This window comes from Hibiscus syriacus, unplaced genomic scaffold (genome assembly GCF_006381635.1).
Source record: "Hibiscus syriacus cultivar Baekdansim isolate YM2019G1 unplaced genomic scaffold, ASM638163v2 tig00018093_pilon, whole genome shotgun sequence".
NCBI classification, from domain to species: domain Eukaryota; kingdom Viridiplantae; phylum Streptophyta; class Magnoliopsida; order Malvales; family Malvaceae; genus Hibiscus; species Hibiscus syriacus.
In genome coordinates, this window is record NW_024062429.1 from 471,335 (window position 1) to 482,461 (window position 11,127).

General features: G+C 36.3%; 2 protein-coding genes across 2 annotated transcripts; one reads left to right on the plus strand and one right to left on the minus strand.

Moving 5' to 3' along the window:
• Window positions 1–629: 629 nt before the first annotated feature.
• Window positions 630–4,404, plus strand: LOC120209141 (probable serine/threonine-protein kinase PBL17). Its single transcript, XM_039208210.1, has 6 exons — window positions 630–855; window positions 1,528–1,832; window positions 2,576–2,711; window positions 3,107–3,243; window positions 3,440–3,563; window positions 3,747–4,404. The coding sequence occupies exons 1-6, from the start codon at window positions 780–782 to the stop codon at window positions 4,223–4,225; spliced, it is 1,257 nt and encodes a 418-aa protein (XP_039064141.1). The 5' UTR covers window positions 630–779; the 3' UTR covers window positions 4,226–4,404.
• A 646-nt stretch (window positions 4,405–5,050) lies between these two features.
• Window positions 5,051–10,836, minus strand: LOC120209142 (TORTIFOLIA1-like protein 2). Its single transcript, XM_039208211.1, has 8 exons — window positions 10,694–10,836; window positions 9,612–10,281; window positions 9,243–9,437; window positions 9,057–9,159; window positions 8,231–8,901; window positions 6,696–7,370; window positions 6,019–6,184; window positions 5,051–5,374 (listed from the first exon to the last, which is right to left on the minus strand). Exons 2-8 carry the CDS (start codon window positions 10,263–10,265, stop codon window positions 5,361–5,363), a joined length of 2,478 nt encoding a protein of 825 aa, XP_039064142.1. The 5' UTR covers window positions 10,266–10,281; window positions 10,694–10,836; the 3' UTR covers window positions 5,051–5,360.
• Between the last annotated feature and the right edge of the window lie 291 nt (window positions 10,837–11,127).

Genomic DNA, 11,127 nt, shown 5'->3' on the forward strand with positions numbered 1-11,127 from the left:
TTAATTATCAAAAGGTTAAGAGTTATCTTTAAACAAATATTATACTGTATTTATATCAAATTAATAAAAAAAATATTTATATATTCTAAACATATTATCTTCTGTTAAAAATGATAGTATAATCTACAGACTAATATTTGATACAATTATTTTTTAATGACGTTGATTAAAATTAATGTTATTTTTAATCTTTGGTTTGAGGATATAATATAAATAGAAAATCTATATATAAAATACAACTTATATAATTTTGTGGTCAAATTTTATAATATCTTAATTAATAATTTGACATTTAAATATAAATTTTTTAATTAAAAAATATAATTAATTATATAATTATTTTATAATTTTTAATAATCGAATAATAGGGATCACATATGAAATTTTGTGCTTAATACCATGAATTTCCTAAAAATAAGCTTGATCCAAAACCAAAAAAAAAAACCAGAATTGGATAAAATTGGACTAAAAATCCCGCGCTTCGAATTTAGATTGGAACGAGTGAACGGCACATTGCCCGTTAATGGCGGCAGCAGCGCCTCTGAAAAAAACAAAAGGCAAAGCGAAAGAAAAGAACAGTTAATCCTATCGTTGATTCTATCCACAATACACTGTCGATATTCCTCTTCCCCACCTGAGAAACCCATATATATACATATACTATATATACTCGATGTGAAATATATACATATGTATATCGATGTAATCCAAGCTTTGGGGAGGTGAATTCCGATTTCAGATTGATTTTTCAGAGTGTGGGGTTTTTTTTTTTTGGATTAATGGGGATTCGTTCTAGCACCCAAGGAAAAAAAGCGTGCCAACTTAAATATGGCAAATCTCACAAGAAGATTCCGGGTTTGTATGAGTTTCATTTCTCTTTTTCTTAATGTTTCTTTGGGTCTAATTTGAAACTTTGGGTTGTTTCTATGTTGAAACTTTGTTAGATTATTAGCATTGTTCTTAAATTTGATGAAAATTCTGCATTTGTAAAATGTTTGCTCTAATGGAGGCGTTGCAGTGGGGAGAAATTTGATATGTTATGGAATTTTTTTGCTGAAAACTAGAAGAATAATGAGATTTAATTGATTGATTAGGGTTTGAACAATCTAGAGCTAGTGGAATAGGATCAAAAGGATGATTACTCTCGATGTTTCCGACATTACCATATTCATGAGGGATTAATTTAAACGCTCTAGAATGTGATTGTTTCGGTTTCATGATTAGAAAACTATGGAGATTATGAGAATTCATTGATTGGATAGAGTTTGAACAACCTAGAAATCCGATTGTGCCTTGTGTGACATATTGTTCGAAAACAGTATAGAGTCGAATGACAATGAACTTCGATGTTTCTGATATTACAATGTTCACGGGGGCTTAATTAAGCACTTGTGGATACAATTGTGACAGTTTCATGCTTGGATCTTTTCATATTTTAAATAGATTGCAGGCCTTTAGCTTGTAGAATAATATATCTTTAATCAACAACTTCGAACTAAGGACTTAATATCACTGCAATTCCGACAGAAAAAAATCCAGAAATTCAGAGATCAAATGAAACCAAAACCCAAACCGTCTTTCCTTTGACATCCATCAAGGATGCCAAAGATCTAGGGCAGAATTCTGGATACGGCAACCTTTGCATACTCACTTATGAGGAGACAAGGTTGGCTACAAAGGAATTCCGGCCAGACCATATCGTCGGCCGGGGGGGTTTCGGGGTCGTTTATAAAGGACTCATAGATGAGAATGTGAGGCCTGGTTTCCCATCTACAGCAGTTGCCGTTAAAGATCTTGATCCGGATGGGTTCCAAGGTGATAGAGAATGGCTGGTAAATCTCGTTGCATCTTCTAAAGTAATTCTTTTAATCTGAGGTGTTATTGTTTTATTTGCGCTATATGTACATATATAGGAACCTAGGAAAAATATCCAGCGTATGTTTCTCGGACTCGGGTGTGCATGTCAGGTTACTTTTTTCTTAGTGTCTTTCTTGAAATCTGAAGTTATTCTTTTAACCTGTGGTGTTATTGTTTTATCTGTGCTATACATATGAATACCTAGAAAAAGTTCTTCATCCTATGTTACTCGGACTCTGGTATGAATTGTCGGGTCATTTTTTCAAAGTTTGTTTATGTATTTCGGATATTCATATCTGTTCGGCACGTATGGATAAATGTGTGAAAAACTCTTAAGACAAATCGAACATATTTGTTTAGCAACATAACTTGATATCTAACACTCTCACCTCAGTTCAAGTAACTTAAGGTTTAAAAAGTCATCTTTCATGTGGTTTATCATTTTATATCATATTTGATTAATATATATAGTTTGTTTAGAAACAATTACATTCTTTTGGCCATCAGAAACATCTGTTTAGAGTTGCAATTTTCTCAAGTTTATGGATTCAACTAAATATGTCAATTGACTGGGCCAGATTGGTTTGGATCTGGTTAATTTAGATTTTAAAGTTTGAGTTAAAACTGCTTTCGTGTTGGTTTCTTAGAGACTTCTCTTTTAGTATTTAAAGTAAACATAAACATAGTTGCATCATATCTGCACATATTTGTTTTGCAGGCTGAAGTCAACTACTTAGGGCAACTCAGTCATCCAAATCTTGTGAAGCTCATTGGTTACTGTTGTGAGGATGACCATCGGTTGCTTGTTTATGAATACATGTCAAGTGGGAGCCTCGAAAAACATCTTTTTCGCAGTAAGTTGTAGGGAAAAAAGCTGATTCAGAGGATATAGTGTTGTTCAGATTTAAGAATACATATCAGGATACGAGTACATGTTCATCACTTCCTCGACAGATTACTTGTATGTACACCCATTCATGATGTGCATATAGTTGTTCCATGTCTAACACATAAATATGAGCATGAAAACAGACCCTCCAAATGCATAGAAAAAGTATATTCGTATTTGATAAATACCATCTCCGATATTCACACCAAATACGAGTACAAATGAAGAGAACTAGAAAAACCTATGCTTAAAAGCATCTGCATTATGCATGGATATCAAACAGATCTGCTTTCCATTGTATTGAGAATGAAAGCATTTTGTTATTTACCAATTACCATATTTGTTATTGTTGGCTGTTAGGAGCTGATTGTAGTTTGACTTGGTCGAAAAGAATGAAGATCGCTCTAGATGCGGCAAAAGGGCTTGCTTTCCTTCATGGTGCCGAAAGACCCGTCATATACCGTGACTTCAAGACATCCAACGTTTTGCTCGATGAGGTTATTCATCTTTCCCTTTGTTATTCAATTTCATTAGTTTCCACTCGGACTTGATTGTTAGTGTTATATACAGGAATGTTCAATTTTGATAATCCTTATATATCCCCATACCCAAATATGTCGGAATTTGGACTAAAAATGCATGTAAAAATGTGATTGTCAGTTTCCAGCACTAAAAATGCATGTAAACATGTAGGACTTCAATGCAAAGTTGTCGGACTTTGGACTCGCAAAGGATGGACCAATGGGAGACCAAACCCATGTTTCAACACGAGTGATGGGGACACACGGTTACGCTGCTCCGGAATATATTTTGACTGGTTAGTAACATAAAATCTGTTTTTGAGAGGATTAAACTTGTCCATATTGAGTCACAGAAATATAAGATGTATGAGATGCGCTTCTTTTGTAACATCCTTTCATAAACTGACATATTGGTTAGCATGATGTTTTGATATGTCGATACTCGATGATAATGGCTAACCAAGTTGCAGTATAAACAGGCCATTTAACAGCAAGGAGTGATGTTTATGGATTTGGAGTAGTGTTACTAGAGATGCTCATTGGAAGAAGAGTAATGGACAAGGGGCTTGGCCAAAAACAAAACTTGGTGGAATGGGCTCGACCACTCTTGAACCATGACAAGAAGCTTATAAAGATATTAGACCCTAAGATGGAAGGTCAGTACTCTCCTAGAGCTGCAATGAAGGTTGCCTATTTGGCATACCTGTGCCTTAGTGAAAACCCGAAAGGCCGACCTTCAATGAGCCAAGTGGTCGAATATCTCGAGAAATTTCAGACAAAAGATGCTAGTCATGAAGAAGCAATGCTTCACAAAGGGGCTCACCACAACAGTGTAACCCGTGACCAAGCTCCCGATAGGTCCCCTCAGACTCCTATGATAAAGAGAAATTATACGAGAAGTGAAACTCACAAAGACAAGTGCAATCAAAGAAATGAACCTGGAAAAGAAAGAAGCTGAAGCAACCCTCCCCAAGAGCCTAAACTTTTTAGCCTTCGAGTTCTGAAGCTGACGATAAGGTTGAAAATGTGACCAAAGTGTTTAACAAAAGAGTTTTCTGAGGATCTATAAAGTTCGGTTTGAGAGCTTCCATTGCCCCTTGATGTTCAGGCTTCCTAGTGGAGCACGTAGGCTGGTTCTCAAATGTTGCCTGGAAATTTGCCCTCTAGCCTTATACTTTCTTGAAGTTAAAACCTTTTCTTTTTGGAAATGGTTGGTTACTTTGTGCTGACATGGTATTGCACATGTGATTTTTGCATCCGAACATTTTGTTTCAACTTCTCGTATGAAATTCATGAAATATCTTTTATAATTTGCTCATCTATCTTTTCACAAGCAAAATGGCTTAGCATATATACAGTAGTCCATGCACATTATCAATGCTTTACCAAATACATTTGACTAGGGACTATGTTCGAAGATTCAACTTCACTACTCATTCGATTTTCATAATTGTAACGTCTACCATCCCATGTAAAGTCATATAAATCTTCAGGACTTCATTCAACTAATGGCTAATGATATCTGTAATTACTGCAACAGTTTTGGCCTAATGGCTGTATTGGGATATCTAAAGAGAATGGTTCAAATATTTGTCCATGGATTAAATTCTTTTGGACCATTTTTTGAAAAATCCTAGTCCGGCATCGGGTTTAGGAGGTTGATGCCTTCGAGGATTGGCTCTATATCATATACACTAGCATCTCCAACTTGCACTAAACTAACAGCTAACAAAGCTCTTCCGTTTAGAAATCAATCTTATCTCTATAAGGGCAATTTAGCTTTTTGGAAAAAGATATACATGCACTAGCAATGAGACAAATAAATGCCAATTCATTATGCCATTTCAAACTTGGTGAAGCATCTTTAACAAACTAATACCTATTAACGAAAATTTAACAACTGGAACAATCGGCATGCAATACCGCAGTAAAAGGCAGAAAATACCTGAATAGATCAATTATAGAGTACTTCATAGGATGGACCTCTATACAGCAAAAACAGTACGGACAACGGACAAAACGTATTATGCCTAGTGCTGTTCTTTCGATGGTCCGAATCCGTGCAGAATTTTTTTCATTCAACCAGTAAATAACTATGAGCATTTTCCTGTTAACAAAAGCAGAGTAAAAAAGGTGTACTAGTTCAATTGGCGGCGCAAATGATAAGAATAATTCTTAAAGGGAAGACAGTATAAGAGGCGATGGTGCACCAGAACTAACATCAAGTCTGGTTGATAGTTATCAAAGATTTATACAAGATCTAATCCATCCAATAAAGGCCATTTAAATCTATTTAACTCTGTTTAATTCATTTTTTTGTTTAAATTTGAAGTATTAAAATTATATTTTTCACAAGTGGAATCTGAACTAGAAATTTCCTTCCAAATTTTCCCAAAACCTTGACATTTATTGGAGTAGCATACTTTGGCATTTATTGGCATAACCTTGAAACACTGACATGCACTCAGAAAATCAAAGTGAAAACACTGTTGTGATAAAATAGAAATTGACAACGTTAAGTCACAAAATTCTGGAGATGTATTTGAACTCTAAAGGACGTAAATTTCAAGTTCACTAGAGGATAAACAATTCAAGATCAAGCAGGGTTATGAACTTCGTGATTCTATCAACCTAGTTATTATTTAACCTACAAAACCTACCGGTCCTCTCAAATCATTCTCATGATCCTTATCGCATTCTCTACTCTAGCCAGGGTGACAAATGAAATCATATACATGTATATTTCCTTACCCCATTCTTGGTGGAACCTTACTACCAGTTGAGTAACCGATCTTCTTTCAGCAGGGTTAGAAAACTCCATGTTCTTGGCCTCCTGAATTGCAGATAAAATCTCCCTTCTTATTTTAGCAGAGGGAATAAGGAGACTTGGTCCATGGATAGCACTCAAATCAACCACCTGAAAACCAGGGATCATAGAGGGTTAAAGTATGCTGATTTGAACTCTAAAATTATCAGCTCATTATAATTGGTTTGACACATCAAGAGACATCTTTTGTTAGGTAATATGTTTAATATTAAGCCAAGAGAAGAAATTTGTTTAAAATTAAAGTTTGAAGCTGTGCATGGAAAACCATTGAAACAATTAAGGGGACAATTAGAAAAATGATGGAACTTGGAGAAATAGAAAGCAACCATGGTACATCAAGTACTCACCCTTGGACAGATATACAGAGTAAACAAATCTTAGGCAATCAACTGGAAAAGCAAGTCATGTTGGGCAAGAGTGCTTGACAATACTGACCAGGATACATGCATGAATAATTTTACCAATACCAAAGGCAATATCTTTGGGTTCTATTAGATATCTCAAAGAAACAGAGAAATCTATCATCCCCTAAATTGTGATATGTAAATCATGTATAACAGGAGTCCAAAACATACGCTAAAAAGTATGATCGGTAACTTGCCTGCTGCAACCATGGGATAACACAGTTGATAAATCTCTGTTCCAGGAGGTACGATGCCAAAGTACTGAGAATATTGTAGACATTCTTTTGAGATAAACTTTCTAGAACAGGACCAGTTCTATCAAGAAGCTCAACGAGGACAAGTTCATCACCAGAAGAGAGAGCTTTTGCATATGCAGAGTCTAAGTCACCTTGGCATAGAAGACTTTTCACATGTTGCCATAAACCATCTTTGTAGTCGGGATACTTCTCTCTGCCGCTCATAGTTGTAACAGAAGAACAAGTAAAGGCAGCTTCATTTTTTCTAACCTGACCAATGTCATGTGCCCCATACCCGGAGCTTTTGGGCACATTAGAATTTCTACAAAATTTTACAGTATGATTAGACCATAGCTCCATACCCTGCTTGGAACAATTGGGTGACCTGTTACTACCAATTGCTTTTTCCTCCCAAACATCAGAATTCTTCACTGACATCAAAGAAGGCCTTGGTGTGCAAGAAGGCAGTCTGGAAAATGAAGCACCAGCGCCCTGCTTCTCAATTCTGGAATTCACTAAATCAGGATGCTTTCCTTTCTGCAGGAGGTCTTGCCCCATTTGATCCACTACATGTTCTAAACTTAAGACCTTCGACTGTAGCAAGGACATGCTATCCATTATACCAGTTGAAAATACCTAAAAGAAAATATAATTCATGACCAGAAAGAAAAGGTTAATACAGCTGCCAAGCAATTACTACCGGAAGAATACTTTTTCAAAGGTGGAAAAAGAAAATTGAAAAAACTCAAGAGTTAAAACAATAAGATGTAGCACCGGTTTGCATTTGGTGCCTAGGATTAATGAGGACAGTATAGAATGAGACAGGATCAATGTGTTAATTATCTTTGTTTATCTTATTTCGGTTGCATGCACAAAAATGTTTTCATGCTAGTTTTCACCGTCCTATCCACATATGCTTATCCAAGTTTCCCTCTCCATAGGATTTTGCAACCATATCCATATAAAATAACAAATCTAACTTCCACATTATTCTATTAAAATACTAAAGCTGACACGTATAGCATAAAAATGAGTAACGCCTCTAATTTAGATCATTTTATTTTGGCGTTTGCATAACAAAAATTTTGGATTGTCAAATCTCCCTCTTCAAAGGATATGTAATCATAGACTCATATAAAATCTAAGGCATCTAACTTTACACAATGAACATCAAATAAGAAATCATCATATCCGATTCCTCTATGTACCAAATGTGCTCTCATGGTATTACTTGATGAAATTGACCAATAAATATAAAATAAAAGAGAGAAAATTAGAAAATCAACATGATAGAATGACTCAGAAGCTCCAGGTTTCAACTTTATACTCCCAAAAATTAGAAAGTATGCCAAGGTTGGCCCTTCATGGTGATATGCATGTGACAAGCATTTTATGCCAAAGATAAATCCTCAACACTGAAAGGTCATTCTGCGTTTTAGAATGGTTTAGAATGCATAGAGTATCAGAAGTACATCATTTAGCTATTGAGAAATCACCTGGAGAAGATCCATCAAGTTGGACTGCTTGCTGTCAATCTCCAAAAGTTGTTTCTGAATGCCGACAATTTTATTCTCAATCCGTGCATAAAATAGCGAGATGGTTTCTGGACTTGATTCATTGACTGCCGAATCATGACTTCTGCAGTCCCTAATTTTTCTGGAGCACACACCATCTTCCTCCTCATTGCTAATTTCTTCACCTGCAAACCGCTGGTTTCGTCCCATGGACTTCTGCCATTGTCCGTCGGCAATATGGTTATGAGGAACAGTTACATACTTAGGCCCAAAGTTATCACTAAGAAGGTTGGACACCGAAGAACATTCTTGTTTGTCATCCACAGGGACAAAGTGATATCCTATATCTTGTGTACTTGTAGTGTCGGGCATAATTCTATCCAATGTCTTGGTGACTGTACTCCCTTCAGATTCTTCATTCTGAACATCTGCTAAAGAAACATTATGTTTCTCTGAAACAGAAATTTCAATATTCCAATCATCATCTTTGCAATGTTGAGGGTCTTGAACATAATTCTGGGATGTCTTTCTAGCAGACAGAGGCACCCTTCTCATAGCTGACTTTGTAGCAGTAACTTTCTTCCCAGAGACATCTTTCCACCCAGAGTCATTGTTACTGGTGATATCACTGTAATCACCTCCACAGAAGTTTTCTGTGGAAAGTATAAAGAAACAAATAGGAGCATTATGAAGAGGAAATGAAACCAGTTTTATTACAACCAAATGTCACTAAACATGTTATGTGAAACAAATTTCAAAGGGAAAAAATTCAGTTTCAAAATAAGAGTAAAAACACCAGCTACTAAACCTTTTACATAAGATCCAGCCTCGGAAGGTTCAGAAGTATCAGGTCCAGGAACACTTCTCCAGTACTGAAGGGCATGCAGTACTGTGTCCCTAACTGGTTTGACCTATAAGAGACAAGAACCTCATAATGTGGTACAACCGTTCATAAGAAAATTCCGCATAGTACAAATTCATCCCAAATTCTAACCCTGTCAAAACGACATGACTCAAGGGAGCAGATGCAGGAAGCCCTGAAAGATCCCAAAAAAGATGCACCACTTGAAGCAATCTCCCCCAATGCTATAGAAGCAGCTTTACGTGTTGTCCAGTCACTGTTTTTAAGAGCTTCTTGAATGCTAGCCATCGCCGCAGCCAGAAGACTCTGTGTTGTAGCACCTCCTGCCTGGAATGTACATTAAAATGCAAGTTTTACCATAAATTAAGCAGGTATACTGAAACCAATCAACAGAAAACAATGATAATGAAGGAGCAGCAGATAAAACCAACTCCATGAATCATCGAGGATTGAAATGGCAACAACTTATGTCATTTGTTATACATCCGCCCTAAAACTGACCCGGATAATGCTTCTGTTTAATTCAATTACTGCTGATTTCGCCATTAATTGTGGATTCTTGAGCAATTTTGTAGTGCGAGCCAGCATCCGCTGCAAAATTGAAGCTGGAGGATCATGGGTATAGTCAATGACCCTTGCCAAGCACAAAGCTGCACCTGATTGCACGTACTTATGTTGTTCACCTAATGCTTCAAAAAGTGGCTTCACCAACATAACAAAAACCCCATTATTATCATCTTCGTGATCACTCAATTTTGAAGCCAAAACACCCATTGTTTCATGGCAAGTATCCCTCACAATGGAGTCGGGATCCTTAAGCCTCTTAAGGATGCTAGCAACCATCTTACTTAGATAAGGAACAATTAAGCCATGATGGAACCTAGCTAATGTAGCCATCAACCTGACAGACTCCTTTCTAACCGCGCTCTTCTTCTCTGAATCAGTATCCAATATACATGACAGAAATGGGGAAATCTTATCCGGGGTTAGACATTCTGCTGTTTTCTCAAGTTCATCAGCTCCAATTTGATATGTATCTCTATCGCCTAACTTGTTCAGCGCCAAATTCACCTTACTCTTCAGCTCAAAAGCTACCTGTTGTGAAGTGATCTTGGAGGGTCCTTTAGCTTTCCTTTGCACGTGTGCCTTCATCATGTTACTAGCTATCCACCTATTTTCACAGGGTTAAAGAGTTTTACAGGAAGCATCATTGCTTGTAAAATGAATTTGCAAAAAGGAAAAAAAAAGAATGAATTAAACATAAGATTTCTTCAATCAAAGATTACATTCATTTACTCAGTAAGAAATAGTATCACACAATGGAGAACCCGGAAAGTTAAACATCATCCTCCATTCCATTCTAATTAGAATAGTTAAAATCTTTGAGTGTGGGAAAACATGAAACCCTTATTCTATTAAAAAAAACTAAACCCTATCACAATACAAGACGCTAGCCTAATTGAAACCCGGAAGACACAGATTCCAAGTTTTCCATTTCGTTTCTCTTTTTTCTTAGATTTTCTCGGTAAACAAAAAGAAACTTCAAAAAATGTCAAAAGAATAAACTCAGCTTAGTAGCTTACACTTAATAACGAAATGCAGGATACTCAGAGCTTAAGGGGCGAAAACAACGTCATTTTGCTGCAACAGAGCTTTGAAATTTTTAGCAACTTACTCCTAAGGACCTGAACATCAGCGAAATGGAGCTGCTTCAAAGCCTGATTAAACTGGAAATTTTTAAATAGCAGATGAAATATGAAATTTAAATTTTCAAAAAAGGAAAATGCACGAATCTCAGTGTACCCTACGTGGTGCTTTTATAATTATTTGCTTTGCTTCAGTTTTCGCGCTTACTCTCTGTGTTTTGAATTTGGGGGAGGGCTTTGACAGCCACGTGTCATTTTCAAAGTCATATTCCCGATGGACGGTTTCGATCGTCTTGTCCCTTTGCGTTCAATTGTTTGGTTAAACCATCATATTAGTCTACTAACTATCAAAAAAATTCATTTTGGACTAC